Here is a 19,288-nt window from a genome sequence, read left to right as displayed (position 1 = left end):
TCCAGCTGTTTTTAAGACTTGTGTGGCATGAGCATGTTCATACCTGCTTCTGGGTGTCTAATCTGTAGCTGGAAATGAGCTTTACAAATTAATGAAACTGTAACACTGTAGATCTGATCTTCATTAAGAGTGCTTGTAAACTATTATTATGATAATTACACAGGCCACTCTGAAAGTAATGCCTCATATTTATTTTCTTGGAAACTATGACAGCTGCAAAGAACGTGGTAACTCTGATAGAGCAAATTCTCAGTTACAAAACACTATTTTTCAGCATAGTTACCACAATTAGCTATGCGTTTTTGCCAGCAATGAACAAGAGCCTGCATGGCAAATTAATCATCTGGAATATGGCTAATCTTTCAAACTGCTGTTGCCACTGCTGGAATACACCACTCACCACCTGACTGTGCTCACGTACGCTGACTGTTTGGTCTCCATAAATGCTCAATAAGCATCAATGAAAGTCAGTGGTTGCCATTTTTTCCACGTGGAGTAATTCAGTGATACACCTTTCCTTCATCTGCGCTTCCATATTAGGCTTCATTCGTCCCTCAGCTGCCATGTGTCACACTGCAACAAAATGTAATGGTGTATTGGTAAGAAGATTCAACCTCTACTGCTGTACTGCTAACATCACATAATAGGAGGCATTACTTTTGAAGCAACACTCATGTACAAATGTTCTATGAGTCTTCTAATTTATGTGGAAAAATCACCCCAAATAAACACAGGCAAGAGCTGGACTTAAGAGATCGCTGCATTTCCTGGTTCAAAGAAGTGATTACTTTGTGTCCAAAGAGAAAGCTCCACTTGAGAACTAAAAGCTGTAAATAAGTGCAGGCACTAGACTGAATATTTATAGCAATGTAAAGTTACTTACATGAATTAGTCCCATTAAGTTTAATGGAATTACTAATTGCTCAGTATTTAAAATAAGACTCTGTGCTCTTGTTTTTCAGCTTCTGAAGTACATGCAGACAGCTGAGCTCTCTTTGTCTAAACATAAACTTTTCATAGCATTCCTTTGATGTGGAATTGTAGTATAAGTCTGAAAGCCATCAGCTAATTGAACATTAAAATATTCTTTGTTAGTGCTGTCATCTTTGGAGGCTGCCGTATACAGAAAAAAGTATTCAGGAAGCAGTTATCCTAATTGCTAAATTTTAAGTGAATAAGTATGTTATCCATTAGGTGCCTGTTAATAAAAATAAACTTGTCTTCGCTATAATTTCAGAAGCATACTGAGAATGATGTAAGAAGTTGTTGTCTTGCTGAAATAAAACAAACTGAAGAAAAATACACTGAAACTCTGGAATCAATAGAGAAAGTAAGTATTACTGCTTTACAAAAACATTACAAATGTGTTTCTATAGCACTCTAGAAAATAAAATGACATAGTCAATGTATGTATTTTTTCCCTGCAGTTTTTTATGGTGCCATTGAAAAGGTTTTTGTCAGCATCAGAGTTTGAAACTGTTTTCATCAACATTCCTGTGAGTAACTGTATTTAATAAAGAGCTATAAGCTTTGTATTTGGTTATGATGTATTTGTGTTTTACGTTAGTGTATAAATTGGGTATTTGAAATATCATGCAAAATTGATTTGTGTAGCTGTAGCGTACTTGATGGAAAAGAGTATGCACACTATTTGATTTTTTTTTTTTAGTCCTTTTCATGGAAAAAATGAGAAATAGTACTCTGAGATCAGATAGCAAGTTTAACCACTTTTTAACCAAAGAGGATCATTTTTGACCTGTATAGGATAACTTATAGAAGACAAGTTGATTTCTAAAATATACCACTGAGTGGCTGTATAAAACAGTCACTGTTATGTTGCCCACCATTCAACATTCAGCAATGTTTTCAATAGGATTTCTATAGAGAGTCTGCAAATCTTTGTATCTAGCCCAGTCTGTCATTGCAGACATTTTGATGTTCAAATAACTTTTAGATTCTGAATCTGGCACTGAACAGCAAAAGCAAATCCTCTGAAGTGTCTAGGAGATGTTATTTGACTGAACTATTCAAGGTTTCCTGTGATTATCACTTTGTCCCACTTATTTTTGGCCTCTTCACAATAGTATGACAATTTTTACATACCTTTTCTGTAGTTGATTTAAGTATCCAGCAGATAACTTTGCTTTATCTGACATTAAAGAAAGACATCAGACATGGTCTGAAGCTCGTCATAACAGAGAGAAATGAAAGGACTGTTCTTTTACGAGGCAGGCTGTAAAGGAAGGATCCCCAAAGCGTGGCCCATGGACCACATCAACCTTTATCACCTATGAAAGATCATCTGTGTTGGCTATCTCTGGAATGTCCTGCAGCTTCTCAGGGCTGTGGGAAGAGGTGTTTGGGATTTTTTCTTCAATGGAACCTGGTTTGCAAAAATATTTTGATTGCTAAACTAGTACCAATCTGACTGCAGTTAAATTATAGCAGTTACTGAGCTAATCATAAGATGATACCTCACATCTTTCCATATTTGTCTCCCTGTTTAAGTTTTCACTGTGAATCTTAATAGCTACAATTTCCTCCTCTTTGACCATTAGTCTGAAGTACTGCCGCAGATATCAGTAAACTATTTGTCTTAGCATATGTCAGCTACCTTTAGAGAATCCTTTGCTTTGAAAACGAATTGTTCTGTCCTATGGCAGTGTTTCTTATTCACTCTGAAAGAAGCTCTGATGTGACCTTTCTTACCAACTGTGAATCTTTCTAAGGTGCAGTGTGGCCAGGTACACTGACTTAGTTGCCTTGAATGCCTCGAAGCCAGCCAGTGTGACATGTTTCACAGGGATGTAAAAGGTGCTTACACACTGCAAGCAGAAACTGAGGGATCAGCCTACTCACTACTCCTTCAAGAACAGTAAGGAGATAGATCAGCCTTTCATATAGCGGAGACTGTAAAAAAGAAGACAGGCATTTTAGCAGAAACTGCTGTGATAGGGTGAGGGGAAATGTTTTCAAACAAAAAAAACCCATGTGATTTAGGTTGGGTATAAGGTAAAAAGTTTTTTCAGGTAAGGGTAATGACTCATTGGAACTGGTTGTCCAAAGAGAGGTGGTGAGTGCCCTGTCCTTGGCGAGGCAACTGTAGTCAAGCTGGATGGGGGCTCTAAGCATGTGGTGCAGCTGTAGATGTCCCTGTTCATTGCAGGGGAGTTGGGCAAATGGTATTGAAGGGTCCCATTCTACTGAAATGATTCTATGATACTGAGATAAGAGGAGTAAAAACAACAAAAGCTATTCATCTTACTAGTTCTAAATCACATATATAATAAACTGCTATTCAGGTATTTTCAACTTCTCTTTTCATTATAGGCATGCAGTATTCTGCTTTTACAGGATCATGGTTATTTCCTTTTAAATTCTTCTGACATCTCGTAGGCATCTGACGATACTGATAGAAATGTAGGGTTTGTCTAAGCAAAAAAAAAAAAAAAAAAAAGTGCAAGTGTTTTCTCTGCTCAGAACTTGTCTCTGCAGCAGTTCCTCAGCAGGAAGGCTGGAGGGCAGTGGAAGCTCACTTTAAACTGAAAATAGCTGTTAGAAGCTCTACAGTGAAATGGTAATGTGGAGTGTAGTTGTGGTGGTCTCAAGATGGGACAGATTTGTCTCCGGTAAAAGCTTGTGGTGACTCATTGGTGCTTTAGGGTGATGCTGTGTTCCTTATGTATGGATTATATAGGGATGCTAGCTGGACAAAATTATTTGCTGATGTCAAAATACATTTTATTAAGGAAAAAGGCCCGAACCACAGCTCACCAGTCTAAAAAGTGCCTTTCATCAGGGCTCAGAATTCAAAATTCTATTCTTTGAGATTATATATATATATGGCTGTATATTTGCATGCATCTGTATGCCTCTGTGTATGCATGTGAGATCCTTTTATATGTACATCTCTGCATGCATTTGAGATATGTGCAGGGAGAGATGGAAAGAAACATAACTTACTGAGGTGTTGACACTTCATTAACCTTTAATGATGTTAGCATCACTTTAATTTAAAAAGTGAAGTAATTCTGGTTGAAAGAGAAGTTTAAAGAGATTTTATTATTTAACATTCAACTTTATTTCAGGTTTGCTGCTTAGCTGAGTCTCTGTACACTCCTGAAAAAGTGTGCTGTAGTATGTTCATCTGGAAACATTTCTGTAGTATTATGTCTATATGCTGGAATTTAAGATTCTGAGGATATGGTTGTACAATTGGTAGCAATTGAATATGACTGGTTTTAAGCTTCTGCTAAGCTTCTGCTAGGCATCTTAAGCTGTGATGTGATTGACCTTGCAGATTTCGTCTGTAAGAAGCAAAGTGCTCTCACTTAATTCAGAGCTCAATGTTGTGTATTTTTGTAAAGTATCCTTTACTGCATTAAACAATCTTTGGCAGCTTTCATAAACAATCCTATGTTTTTTACTACAGAGGTCTGCATACCACTTAATTATCCTGATTAAAGAATTTCTTAACCTGTTTTGACTTAATTCATTATGACTTCTGTGATAGCATCCTTACAGTATAAGGCTGGTGTCATCTACAATAGCATACAGTTTTTTTTAAATAGTAGCAATCTAAGATTCTTCTCTACTGTGCTCATGGAGAAAATCTTCTGCACTATTCTTGCCTCTCTCTCAGCCGTTAGCTGTTTGCTGTATTGGGAAACCCATCATGATTGCAGTGAACTTAGCACTAGAACATCACTAACTGACCAATGTACAAAATTAATTTTTCACAGCTCAGGGACATGAATCATTACTTTATCTTGTCACTAGAGCATTTACTAGACTTGCTTTATTTTAAAATTATTATAAAATGAAGATGAATTAGCAGTGCCTGTTCCAAGCCAGAATAAATGAGTCTTAAATAGGTAGTTGTTTGAATTCAGCTTTTCTTATTGCAGTGTGTGGAAGATGTGAAAACCTTGAACTTAGGTTCTAATCGCAAATGATCTGTTCTCCAGTTTATTCAATTAATGAATTTAAGATGAAGCCACTTATTTTTATATTCAAAACTTTGTTCTGTTTTAAAAATAATTTCCCCCTTCTCATCGCTGTTTTTAAGGATTTGGTGAAAATTCACAGGAGTTTAACACAGGACATCAGTGATTCCATTATTAACAAAAACGATCAGAACTTGTATCAAATTTTTATTAGCTACAAGGAGAGGTAAGATTTATGTACTAATTTTTGTCTAATTATGATATCTATGCCCAATCTGTGAAATCATTTTACTATACTTTGATGAATGTTTCTAAACTAAAATTGAATTCAATGTCAGCATTATAAAGCTAATATTTTGTGTTATGACCCTGGAAGTCAAAATGTCATCTATTACTTAATGAGCTATGCCTCTTTTCATTCCAATTTTAGCAAAATTGTTACATAGTTTTATATGAACAGTCTCGTATTGCATCAGGAAAGGTTTAGGTTGGTTATGAGGAGATTTCTTCATGGAGAGAGTGTTAAAGCATTGGGATGGGCAGCCCAAGGAAGTGATTTAGTCGCCATCCCTGGACATATTTAAAAGATATATGGACATGGCACTACAGGACATGGTTTAGTGATGGGATTTGGTAGGTCAGGTTGATGATTGGACATGATTTTGAAGGTCTTTTCTGGCATATGTGATTCTTTAGACAGGTAGCAACTATATTTCTAACAAAACTTAAATAGTGGGTTTTTTTTTTGCCCACAGCACTTTTTTTAACGTTTAACATTTTATAGCATGTACCTGTATTGTTTAATGGATAGAATGGTATAAAGATGTAAAAGGTGCAAAATAAGGCAAGGATATGTAATAAGGGCATTCCAGGTTAAAGAAAGCAAGAGAGGTGATAAACATGAAAGCAGAGAACATAAGTGTGAAAGAGAAGTCTTACTCTGATCTGCAGTCAAGTATGGCAGGGAAGCAAGCATGCTTTACCTTCAAACTGTCAAAAATAGCCAGACTAATAACAGGATAGCCACGTGAGCATGTTGTACCCTGTAGGCTAGTTGCCAATATGTTTAAGCCCTTTTCAAATTGTGTTTTTGTACTGAACAGCACTGAACAACTGTTGAGCTGTATGGATGAACTTACAGATCTATGATACTTAGCTGAAAAGCTGTGCTGTGGGTTACAGTGCTGACTTAGCACAAACTAACTCTTGGATTGTGATTAAAATTCAGTTTCTGGATCCGGAATGCAAAAGAGTGGTGGGATCAAATTGGATTCTCCTGGGAGTGATGGGGAAGGAGGATTGTTGGGATAGTAATGGGCTTGTGAGGAACTGAGCAGCAGCATGTGGAAGATGTTTGACAGATGAGTTGCTTTCTGGATGAGGAACACCAGCCAGACAGTCCATAAACAGTCTTGCCTTCAAGATCCTCTATCTCAGCTTTTCTGGCAGAGGACAGAATTATTCCCTGTGCTAATAAACTTGCTGCTGTTCTAGGAGGGAAATAGGGGACAATAACTGGCTCTGGAAAATACTTATTTTTCAAAAGTAGCACTGAAATGTCTGCTATAAGGGCAACAAAGGACACTGAGAAGAAATCTCAATCTTACCTGTATTATGCAGAAGGGGAACAGCGTGACATAGGACATTGTAGCACATACTGGAAGTAATCAGAAGTGATGTTTAGTCAGTATTATCACTTCAGTTGTGTAATGAATGACCAAGATTCAGTTGGGGATAAAGGAATTTAGGAGGCCCAAAAGGAAAGCCATAGGAACTGCCCAAAAAGGAATTTAAAAACACAGAGAAGGAATCACCTAAAGAAATGTATGGAAAATGTATAACAAAACAGAACTCTGCCATGGGACTAAAAGAAGCACTTTAAGAAGGGTCAAGAGAATACCTTTATAAAAACAGACTCTTCCATGAAGCATTAGTTCTGTTGACAGCTACTGGATATTTACTTTAATTCATGCTGTTATTTGGACCTGAAAGCTCACATGATGTAACCTGGTAGAAAATGTTGGAGATGGATCAGTTAGGATAACTTACCAGTTCTTTAAAGTATATGCACAATTAATCCTATTAAACTTGTTAGAGAATTTATTCACTACACTCTTGAAAATTTGCAGTACTGTAAATATGTGGTGTTCTCCTGTTAGACAGTGATTATACTGCTTTTAATGAGTCCTGCATTTATTGCAGCATACACACGTGAATGTTAAAAGAAGTTGCAGTGATTTTTACAGCATTTTGAACGCAGTTTTAACTTTATTTTTCTGAATATTTTTCATTGTTTTCATTGTTGGAGTTTGGCTATGTGTGATGCTGGCATAATTAAACGCTACTCCTGTTGAAAAGAAGATTGCCTTTTTTTTTTTTTTTTTTTTTGTGAAAAATGAGCAAGAATTTTCCTGAAATAAGCAAATGTTCCCTTTATTCTTTATCTCTTGCTTTGATTTAGATTGGTTATTTATGGACAGTACTGCAGTCAAGTGGAAACAGCCATATCATGCTTAGACAACATTTCTAAGACAAAAGAAGATGTTAAGTTGAAGTTAGAGGTATAAGAATTTTATAATGTTTGTGTGTGTGTATTATATGTGTTCTGATAACTATGTCCTGCTTTCAACCAAGTCAAAAACGTAGTGGATTAAAACTGAATTTGTTCATCAACTTTTCCTTGTAATTTATTGGAACCTCTCATCGGATTAATGTTTAGCTGTTGAGATACAGACCGTGGCAATCCTGAATGGATGAAGTGAGTGATGCTTTCCACTGGCAGTAGTAGGGTTAGGATTTATTTTTGGAACTGATATTTCTCTGTTTGTCATATGTTGGCTGAGAATACAGAATTGCAGACTTCTGTGCCAAATAAGCTTCTTAGTGCTTGTTGCCTACCAAGAGCCCCTGTTCTTTTCAGCTGGGTTACTGGCTGGTGCTCAGGGTTAATATGTCCAAGTTAGTGTGTTCAAGGTGCAGGACTTTTCATTTTCCTTGATGGCTTCATGAGGTTCCTGCTGGATGTTCCCTGAAGAGCATCAGCTGCACTTGCAATCTGGTGTTGTATGTGGACATGCTGTGGATATCCTTCCACTTTCCTGCTAAAAATATTAAAATTGTTAACTAAGAGGAGAAAACAGTAAACTCAGACATTGGTATAACTGTAGCAGATCTGTTCTGGATATTCCCAGTCACCTTCTTTGTTTGCCCAGAAGTGGCTTTCAGGAGCATTTGCTTTCATAACTGTCTTTTGCTTTTTTGAAGGTGGTTGCAACGTCTGCCTTCGTTGCTCTGCTTATAGGCAGTATCCTTTTTTTTTTTTTCCCAGTTGAATCCTACGCCTCAGTTCTGTTGTGATGTTTAGTCCATGTTTTTTCTTGTGAAATATCTAAGAACAAATGTCTAGACACAGTCTTTGTTGAGATTTCACTGTCATATCAAGTATTTTCTTCCAGTTTGTTGAAAGCCTTTGTCTCAAATTTGCTGAAGTTATTACGGCTTTACGACTGCCAATGTATCTGTTCAACATGGTATTCATGGAAATTGTGTTGGTTTCTTTTTTTTTTTTTTTTTTTTTTTTTAAATTATTGTCCTAATCTATTTTTCTGTTTCAAACTAGGAATGTTCTAAGAGGGCCAACAACGGGAAATTTACTTTGCGAGATCTTTTAGTGGTTCCAATGCAAAGAGTGCTAAAATACCACCTACTGCTCCAGGTATTTTGTTTTTAAATAACAGAACTGTGATTGTTTATCATCAGTGGTTTATAAGAATGAGAGCTTAAAAGCCTTTATCAAAGGAAGGTAACTGACATTTCCATAGATTTGAGACTAATTTGTTATGAAATAAAATGCAGTGAAGCACAGGTTTTCTTAAAGAGATGATTCCTCAGAGCTGATGCATTTCTGAGAATGATGAAAAAACACAGCTGTTTCCCAGTATTTGAACCTTTCATTCTTGTTATGTTTAAAATGGTTAGTAGTAGCACGCTATAATCGTGGTGCTTTGAAATGTGGATCATTATCCCTCAACAAGGAAGCTGAACCATACTTACAGCTTACTTTTAAGATGCTTTTCTGCTGTCATAAATTACAATAAAGCCATATTTATTTTGAAATGCTACTTGTTATAACCCACAAAGCACGAGCTCTCACAGTTAGCCCTATAATAAGGGTGGAGAGTCTTATAAATTTGATTTGATAGCTGTGCCAGGAGACTCGTTAGTTCAGCTGCAAAGAAATATATTACTATATGAGACTGTCAGCCCTGCTGATGCTTGTAAAATGTTGTTTTAAAAAAGATCTACTGCTTGCTTGTATAGTAAAATTTTGACTCTATGGAACAACATAGATTTTGTATATTAAGTTTTTGAAATATTTCTGAACCATCAACATTTCAGTTGACAGAAATTTGGAACAAAATAAATGACCAAACTGCTTTTTAAAAAACATGGCTTCTTAGCAGAGGCTTATTAGAGTTACGGTAGTATGGTTAGGTGGAGGTTGGATTTGATGATCTTTAAGGTCTTTTCCAACCTTAGCAATTCTATGATTCTATAGCTTTATAATCAACCTTTTATATTATGACAAGATGAAATACGATGTGTCACTATGTTCTAAAGTTTGAGATAACATGTAGTAACAGCATACATTGTACAAAAAATATCTTATAGACTTAAAATGAAAAAAAAATGTAGTAAAACTCTTAAAATTGTAATTTGAAATATAAATATTTTTTTTTATTTCCTAGGATTTTAAGGAGGTTTTTTTTGCTTGCTGGGATGTATAATTTTATTTTCAAATCATGAACAAATATTCTGTTTCCCTAGGACGTTATTTTTTAAGAAGAACTTGAAAAAAACTTTGTTTTCCAAAGGGAAAATGGCAAAAAAGAAAAAAAAAAATAAAAAGAAAAAAAAAAGCCATTGTGATTTAAATGTGTACTCTGAGTCTACTTTGTCTTAGGCTTGATGAAACAGTGACGTAGTTGTCAAAGCTAGCTGAGATCTTACTGGTAGTGTATGTCCCTGTCTGCAGCCAAATGAATGCCTTGGAATGGGATTATACACTGAATAGCAGTGAGCAAATGAACTCGACTGATGATCCGATTGGCAATACTTAATTGCTATGAAGGCAAATTGATTTCTATTGATTGTAATAATACAAATATCAGTATTTAGACTGTGTCATTCTTAAATGATCTTTGCCAGTTATTTGTTTGCAACAGTCCTTACTCAGCTTACAAGTTGGTTACAGTGGGGAAGAAAATGTGAATTCTCAGGTTGTGTTTTCTGTTCTTAGGTGTGGGGTTTTTTCTTTTTTTGGGTGGAGTGTTGTTGGTGGTTGTTGAGGAATGGTGCGTGGAGTAATAACTTCAGTTTTCAGCTGTCAGACAATGGGTGAGAAATTTTAAACTACTTTTGTCAATAGGAGCTGGTGAAGCACACTACAGATCCCATGGAGAAAGCAAATCTAAAACTGGCGCTTGATGCAATGAAGGTAAGTCGTGCTGATTAAGTTTTTATATCCATGTTGGCATTTAAAATGGTAGTTCATAAGTATATTTCCTGGAAACTACAATTCTTCACAACAGGTCAAATAGGTATTTTCTCAAGTCATTGTGTGCTCTGTGAGTACATAGTTGAAGGCTTTCTCCAAGCCTTGGAACAAATTCAATAATTTTCTGAAGGGGAGCATATATGAAATGGAGCTTGCTCATTTAAATTTACTTTTCTTATCACTTTGCTGTCATGTACTGAGGCAAGCAGCAGGTGTTTCAATAAATTTGGTCTTAGTTCCAAAGTGTAGGACTATTTCTATAACTCTAAGCCAATTCTAATCAAGGTCAGTGGTTTCCCAATGAGGCGAAGACATCTTTCTTTAGAAGACTCTATTTCTATGATCTCTGTGGCTTTACCCTTGAAATTAGTGGTATATTTCTTTAGGTACAGTACCTGTCACTGTACATCTCCTGCAAGTGGCACAAACAAATGCTTTATAGAAGAGCAGTACTGCCTTAATATTACTTTGTGTTCCTCTGTACAGTGAAATTTCTGCTTCACTTGGCTTCACTACGTGAGTTGTGAAATTGATGTGGTGGAATTGAGTTTTTTTTCTATTCTGTGGTGGGGGAAAGCCAATACAGTATAGGTCATATCTTCTTCTATTGCAATCTATATCGACCACAGGAGATGCAGAAGACAAAATAAGTAAGTTTTCAGTCATGCAGCTGCCTATGCTGCTACTTGAATACCTAGAATACAGACTAGCTCACAAGTGAGATTTTTGGCTCCCCTTTTTTGTTTCCAAGTTCTATGCTGTGAATGCAGAGAGCGCTTGTGTGATAATCTCACAGGAAGATGCCTGAAGGGAGTGGCACAGCATTGCTTCCAGATGGTGGCAAGGCAGGCATCTTGGTGGCTAGTAATTGTCTAGGAATCATAGAATCATAGAATGGCCTGAGTTGAAAAGGACCATAATGATCATCTAGTTTCAACCACATCCAGCCTGGCCTTGAATGCCCCCAGGGATGGGGAATCCACAACCTCCTTGGGCAACCTGTTCCAGTGCGTGACCACTCATTGTGTGAAAAACTTCCTCCTAATATCTAACCTAAACCTCCCCTATCTCCGTTTAAAACCATTCTTCCTTGTCTTATCACTGTCCACCCTTGTAAACAGCAATTCCCGTTCTTGTTTATATATGCTTCCTTCAATTATTGGAAGGCCATAATGAGATCTCTCCGGAGCCTTCTCTTCTCCAAGCTAAACGAGCCCAATTCATTCAACCTCTGCTCATAGGAGAGGTGCTCCAGCCGTCTGATCATCTCAGTGGCCCTCCTCTGGACCCACTCCAAGAGCTCTACATCATTCTTGTACTGGGGGCCCAGGCCTGGGGGGAAAACAATTGTAGTTTTATTTTTTTTCCACTTTTTTTTTCTCCTTTGATTATGTTCTTCATTGTTTCTGGTGATGGCTGACTCAAACTAAGACCAATTAAGAAAACTTTTGTCAGAATGATTGTGCAGTCATGCCCTGCCTACCAGCCGATGATAATAATAAATAATTCTGCAGGAACTGGCATCTCTCACTAAGGTCACATCATCATTTTCCTCCCAGTTAAACCATATCCTTCCATACTAAGCCCTGTCAGAGCAGTAGAAGTAGCCATGCAACATAGATTTGTTGCTTCTACAGGCTTTCGTTTGTCTGCTTGGAAATGATATTTGGAAAAAAACTGACAACAAGCGGGTACCGCATCCTGGAAAGGAAATGTGTCATTTTTCTTTAAGCAACAATCAAGAGGTTTTTTCTAGACCAACTCTTGGAAGACTGATGTGAATGTATCCTGTTTGCATTCCTTTGGGAAACTGGCATGATAATTGCAGCTATTCTATGGTTCTGATTAAAATTTTATTAGAAAGAATACGTATCCTTTTCCTACGCTCCCAAATTTGTAGTTGTATTGAAGGATACTGTAAAAGCAAGTTGTGAAGATCAGAATACCTTTTCTAACCGCTGCTCTCAGCATCCCTGACCTCACCAGTTACCACTGCTGCTTGCTCCTTATCTCTAGCCATAAACAGAGAAGCCTCAGCAAATTGTCACTATTACTCAAGCGCATTCAAAGCTATTTAAAGGCTGTAGTGAAATGCATATGTTATGTGCTCTGGTAAGGAAGACAATAATAATCTCAACCTGTTAATTTAAGTAGTATATCGCTTTAAGGACACTTTTAAAATTTGTGTAATATCTTTTTTCTGCTGTACAATGCTGATATTCTGCAGTAGCTTCTTACGTCCCTCTTAATATGCATTCTTTCACATAAATTAAATCCTTACTTTTGAGGAACATTACATACGTTTTCTATTATATTCTATTTTTACCTTCTTTTCTATTATCTGATTTTGAATGTTGTTGACTGCTTTCTTTAGGCCACAGCTGTACTGCATAAATTACATTCCATCTTCAGTTTTTAGAATAAGTCATTAACAAAATCCAGAGAAAGTTAGTCCTTTAAAAGAAAAAACAACAACAAAAACAAAACAGTATGTTGTCCTTTCTTGCTATAGGATTTGTATTTGAACAGATAAAAAATGAAGAAAGCTGTATGTTTGATTTAAGATGTGCAGAGGCTTTTTTACTTGTTTAGTCAGACAGATTGGTAATTTAGTAACATCAAGTATGTATATATTTGAATGTAAGTATGTACGTATTTCTTTAAATGTGAAGATAAGCCTAAGACAGAACTAGAAATAAATTGGCTGAAATAATGTATTGAAGTGGTTTGTTTTGTACTTTCTCCCTTTTTTGGTTGATGCTCTAGGACTTGGCTCAGTATGTAAATGAAGTGAAGAGAGATAATGAAACGCTCCGTGAAATTAGACAATTTCAACTATCAATAGAGAATTTGGTATGTGATAGTTTTAGCTTATACAGTTCTTAGTAACTTTTGATCAAATGCGATGATATGCTTACATTTTTATTCTTTTATGTGGGAAGATAGTAAGTAATCTTGGTGAAATTCACATGTAAGTATGACTTGCTTGGTCTAGAATGATAGAATGATGATTTACTTGCAGAGATATCTGCTAAAACTCTGTAAATCCCTGCTGGGGGGTTATATGTACTTACAAATATTCGTGTAGATAAATGTTTGTATTTGTACAGTGACTCAGATGACTTTGAAATGCAAAAAATTCTTTGAGACAAGTGTAGGACAATCTGATGCCCTATTGTATGTAGGTTGCTCTTCAGGTAATGCCTCCTATTTATTTGCCTGGAAACTACAACAGATGAAAAGCACAATAGCACTGCTTGATAGAGCAAATTCTCAGGCACAAAATGCTATTTTTCAATGTAGTTAACACCATCAGCTATGCATTTTAACCAGCAATAAAGAAAAGCCTGCATGCTGTGCTCATAAAAATAGGCATGGCTGTCCATAACTTGGATTGTCTTTCATGTCAGTGTTACCACTGCTTAAATGCACCACCCGTGAGCACTTGCTGTGCTCACATCCACTGTTTGGTCCCCATAAATGTTCAGCAAGCATCAATTAATATCAATGGGTGCCATTTTTTCTGTAAGAAGAATTCAGTGAGATACCTTTATATCCTACATGCTTCCAGGTCTCACTCCATTTTGTCAGACTGTCCCTCAGCTGCCATCAGTTTCAAAGCAACAAAATGTAATGGAATACTGGTGAGAAGGTTCAACCTCCAGTATCTGCAATGCACATTTCAATGATGTGAAGGGCCAAGATAACAAGAGGCATTACTTTTTGAGTGGTCCTTATATTTAGTTTAAATGACAGTGACCTGAAAAGCCCTTTTCTGGGGTAAAAGAAGTGGTCTAACATTTGAGTGTGTTACCTTATTACTTTTGCTGTACTGAATTAAGCCTATTATTTCTGTTTCAGAATCATTCCCTCTTACAGTATGGAAGACCTCAGGGTGATGGGGAAATAAGGATAACTACGTTAGACAAACGGGCGAGGCAAGACAGGTGATGTCATGACTTCTGGTGTTTGCTATTAAAATGCCTGTGAAGTAACTCTCTTCACAAATTTGAGGTCAGTTCATTGATTCTTGAGAGTGCTTCAATTTCGCTGTGCACTCACAGACACCATCATTTGTTTAGCAAGTGAATTTGTGAAGAAGTTATGTATGGGAAATTAGCTATTGCATTATCATGTAAGATAATCTATGTCTCTAGCAAGAGTACTTTCAGTGTTTCTTGTTTTGATATTCAGTAGTTAAGCTGTTCAAAGTTTTAAGCTCTACAGGCAAAGATTTATAAGATGAGACTTGGTATGCTGGCTATCTGGAATGTTTTTAACTCTCTTTACATTGTATTTTCATAGGCATATCTTCTTGTTTGATCTGGCTGTAATTGTTTGCAAACGGAGAGGTGATAATTACGAAATGAAGGAAATAATAGATCTTCAGAAATACAAAATTACAAATAACCCCACTACTGATAAAGAAAATAAAAAGGTAAGTACTTGCTAATAATGTTCATGTAAAATATATACATTTTCAACATCAGTTAGAAACATTTTTGCAGGATTTAGAATGTACATATACAATTTATATACAAAGTTTTGTGTATTATCCAAAAGCCAAGATGAGTATTTAGAAGTTTCAACTTCATTTATTTTGATGTAGCTAAAGCATTTGACTAAGCAATTCCCATGTCAACAGAATAGCGTGCTCTTGGTGTTTAGAAGATAAGAGCTTTTATTAAGGAACATAGAGATGTTTTTTCGTTCCTTTTGTTTTTTTTTTCTGTGTAACTGGTGATGTGTATTGCCAATCTTTTTCTACAGTGGTCTTATGGCTTCTACCTCATTCATATCCAAGGTCAAAATGGTTTAGAAGTTTATTGCAAAACTAAAGATTTGAAGAAAAAATGGCTTGAACAATTTCAGATGGCTCTGTAAGTATTTGTGTTCAAGTAAAATCATGTTACTTAAGAGTAGGAATGTCACTTGAACTATACTACTTATGTTTTGTTTTTTAATACAGGCTAGTTATCTATTTTGTTTGACTTTCTGAAAAACAATAGTGCTGACACATCTTCATGAACGTGGTATTTCCCTGAAACTCCTCTTGAAAAAGGAAGAGGGCACTCTAGACTATGTATTGCCAAATTTGCTGCTAAGACTACTTCAGTAATGCTGTCTTAAAATACTGGGGTGAAATAATAATTATTTTAGCAATAAAGATATATCATTCTGATAACTTTTCCCCTTCCATTTTAATTTTGTGTAGTTGAAATACATTTTTGAAAGATGACACAGAAGACTAAAGAGAGGGGATTCTGACATTTTTCTAGGTAGTTTTTTACTAATTTAATGTTTAGTATTTGGAATAAGTTACTCAACTTGGTACATTTCATTTCAAAAGCCTGATTTCCTCTGTATATTTTGAACTAAAAGGAGCAGACTGCTTTAGACTTCTCAAAGTTGTTCAGATGAAGCACTGCGTGTAACATTATTGGTATGCAGCATGAGCTTTATTTCCATATCTGATTCTTCTTGGAAAGACAACTATGAGTATTGACACCTCAGATATTCTTATTACATGTGAAAGTTGTGAACAAGAGGATTGAATGAGAAAGTGATGCATGCTTTATTTAAAAAACAAACAAAAAAACCCCCAAAACAACAAAGCAACAAAGTGTGGGAGAGAGTGAGATAATCCCTGTGAAAATAGAGAGATAGCATTAATAAGTTTTTTTTTTTTGGATGTGATTGCAAAGGTTTGTGGAGTAGAGAAAAAAGCTGTTATGAGCTGATATGACTGGAACTTGCTTATAAGCTATATATATTCCTTCAAAACCTCAGTATGGTGAGTGTTAATGATTTAAATGAAAATAAAAAGGAAGGCAACCTGAGCTGGACAGATATAATGATGCCCTCTAACCATGAAGATCTTGCTGATTTTGGCAAAAAAAGAGATGATAAATTTTGGCAGAAACCGATATTGTAGTGAGAAATGGGAAAAGATTTGAAGTATGTAGAAAGCTGCATACTTCGCCTTTTCCTATCTTTCTGTCCGTGTTCTGTCCCTGCTGTTTTATTGTCATTATTGATATTTAGTTAAACATAGAATAGAACATGTATGGAAATCACGAGGAGCTCAGATGTTTCAGTGTTAGCTCTGTAACTATTGATTGATTTTCAGACTTCATACCTCATACTTGTGTGCAAAAAATCCGGAAAACCAAGAACAGAAAAGTTAAGGAGATCAGTAAGACTCAGTTAAGTTTCTTGTGGTTTTTTTTTTTTTTTTTTTTTTGTTTTCCCCAGGAGCACCTCCTCATTTATTCTCAAATATCTTTTTAGTTCTATGCAGGCATGTTTTCTTGCCCTCTCCTCTATTTTCTATTTTCTCTGGTCTCTAGTGCCTGAGGACATCCCCATCCTTTGTGCACACTTGTGCAGCTCCTCTGAGGCTCCTAGTTAAGTGCTGAGCTGGATCTAGCCCCTCCGCCTCACTCACCTCCTCTCAGTGCTGCCCTTGGATGTGCCTTTGCAAGGAGGGCTGCTGCTGCCAGTTGCCTTGTGAGCAGAGACATGGGCCTGCAGGGCTTACAGTTTATTGTGGTGCTCGTTCCTCTGGGGATTGTGAGGTTTCTCATTGAAAACGAGTATGGTGGTGCCAGCCTTGTCTTGCACAGATGATCATCCCTCTTGTAAACCCATGCCTCTCGGTTAACCTCTTCCTGTGTGATTAAAGGTTGAAATGCAGAAGCATGGGAACTGGAGGAGCAGAGTTACTTCAGGTCAGGGCTAGCATGTAACATGATACAGTGGTATGATTTGCATCAGCCAATGCTTTTTCTTTGTTGTTTTATAACCACTGAGATTTAAATGTGGAGCTTTTGTACTTTATGAAGCTGTTATACCTTCACCTAGTCTGTTGTAGGGGCTTGACCTTATAGCGTATTTCCCACAGCAGCTTTCTCAAAACATACCTCAGTGTATATAGAAATAATGATATTCTAATCAGTGCTAAGGTACACGAATTTGGGAACAAATGAAGCCAGCTTCTGAACAATAGGATGGTTGATTTCATTTGTTTTTTTTGGGGTGTCATTGCTTATTGAATAATGCCTACTCTAGTATTGTAATTCCACTCTGAAAAGTAGCCATGACTAAAAGTATGCAGTTATTTATCATACTCAATAATAATTACCACTTTCTTGGACAAAATACTTCTTATTTTTAAATTTTACAGAGACTGCGAAAATGGCACAGTTAAGAAGGGTTGCATTAGATGCTTGTTTGATGATCAGAAATGATGTTTACAGTTCCAGACAGAAATTTCAGTGCAGTTCTTTTGCCTTCTGGATAGCATTATGAACAAAATCAGGTGTCTGCAAGTCTTAATCTAAGAATGTAACAAAAGAACAGATTAGAATCTCTCTTACAATTTATAAATTAAGAGTAAGCCTTTTTTTCTCCCCCTAGAATAACTCATTGGCATAATTATGTTAGGCTGCAATTTTGCTTTCATAGGGTGGAGTTTATATTGGTCTATGAGCAACAGTGATAATAGTTATTGCTGAAAAGGCACTTACTGTAAAGTTACCTTACCTTGGTTCCTGTACCTGTAAAATTATTTCAAGGAAAATGCTGTTAAAATCTTTTCATCGTAAACAAGACCTAAATTCAATGAAATCAGCTGAATAATTCTTTCGCTGCTCTGGTGTAACTGAGATGAGAGTGTGTCTCTAGATTTGGAAAGCTCCTGTTATTGATGAAGTATGAAATAGAGGAGAACACAGGATTGCAGACTGGGCTTAGTTTCAGCTTGATGGGCAGAATGCATTAGGCATACTTGATATGGCAAATATTAGAAATCCCAGTGCAATTTTCAGAGTGCTACTTTTCATACTAGTTAACTTTGTTAGAAAACTACCTTAAACCATTAAAAATATTCTACTTCTTGGCTTGCACAGTTGTTATTGTAGTTGTTATTGTATTCTGAGTTGTTTTGTCATGAGGGAGGCTGGCAACAACTGGTTACTGTTAATATGAAACTGAGTAAGTTATTATTATTCAATAGCAGTTCTGCTACAAGTAGGGTTTTTTTGTGTCTACTCTTTATGTAGATAATACATAATGGAAAAACACCTCCATTTTATTTTTCCAAATACTTTCATGAAGGTGACTGATGGAGCCAACACACGCACTACATTCTCAGCAACAGTAGAACTGCAGCACAGTTGTATTGGCACTGTTTATCTTTTCACAGTTATTTCCAATGTTGAAGCTGAGTCTGCCCCTGCTTTTTTTTTTTTTTTTTTTTTTTTTTTTAGTGTATTTTGTACAGTCTGAGAAACTCTGGTTTACTGGGAGGTTTGTTTTTTTTCTGGGCAGTAAAATGACGCAGGATGTTGGGGCAGCGGCCATCAACATTGCAGTCAAACTCTCAAAGCTGAAACTTTGGTTGGCTTCTGAATTCAAGAAGATTTTGCCACACGATTGAAATATGTTTTAGTGGGAACCCGCATAATGCACTTGGTTTAGTTTGCTTTTGGTGTGTCCTGTTCCCTCTCACTGGTGTGAGTGGAGGTTCTGGTGCACAGTGAAACTGTAATTGCTTATTGTCTCAGAAGAAGCACTACTTAGCAGTAGTGGTTAATTTGGGCAGTTGCTACTTTGTTTTTGGAACTCTATTAATAATAATAGATGAGCTTATAGCTGTATGGGTAAACAAGCACCTTTTTAAAGATAGTACTGCAAAGACTTTACTAGATGTGGAGCACTTGTTTAATCTAGTGTGTCAAATAGCATTGGTTTAAGCGTAGAGTCATTTCATATCCAAGATAAT

The 19,288-nt window shown here is 36.3% G+C and overlaps 1 protein-coding gene across 5 annotated transcripts in view; it reads left to right on the top strand.

Annotated features, from left to right (window-relative positions):
- VAV3 (vav guanine nucleotide exchange factor 3) overlaps positions 1 to 19,288 on the top strand; it is a 181,495-nt gene that overhangs the window by 88,899 nt on the left and 73,308 nt on the right. For all 5 annotated transcript variants that reach the window (XM_052667005.1, XM_052667004.1, XM_052667006.1 and 2 more), the window contains 10 exons: positions 1,238 to 1,330; positions 1,428 to 1,496; positions 5,069 to 5,172; positions 7,408 to 7,507; positions 8,566 to 8,661; positions 10,375 to 10,443; positions 13,270 to 13,356; positions 14,365 to 14,450; positions 14,809 to 14,941; positions 15,274 to 15,383. In XM_052667005.1, coding sequence (XP_052522965.1) covers positions 1,238 to 1,330; positions 1,428 to 1,496; positions 5,069 to 5,172; positions 7,408 to 7,507; positions 8,566 to 8,661; positions 10,375 to 10,443; positions 13,270 to 13,356; positions 14,365 to 14,450; positions 14,809 to 14,941; positions 15,274 to 15,383 — 947 coding nt within the window. The remainder of the gene's footprint in view (positions 1 to 1,237; positions 1,331 to 1,427; positions 1,497 to 5,068; positions 5,173 to 7,407; positions 7,508 to 8,565; positions 8,662 to 10,374; positions 10,444 to 13,269; positions 13,357 to 14,364; positions 14,451 to 14,808; positions 14,942 to 15,273; positions 15,384 to 19,288) is intronic.

Source organism: Tympanuchus pallidicinctus, unplaced genomic scaffold (assembly GCF_026119805.1).
Source record: "Tympanuchus pallidicinctus isolate F22 unplaced genomic scaffold, pur_lepc_1.0 scaffold7, whole genome shotgun sequence".
NCBI classification, from domain to species: domain Eukaryota; kingdom Metazoa; phylum Chordata; class Aves; order Galliformes; family Phasianidae; genus Tympanuchus; species Tympanuchus pallidicinctus.
The sequence above is the reverse complement of the archived record's forward strand: the minus strand, read 5'-3'. Positions and strand labels throughout refer to the sequence as shown.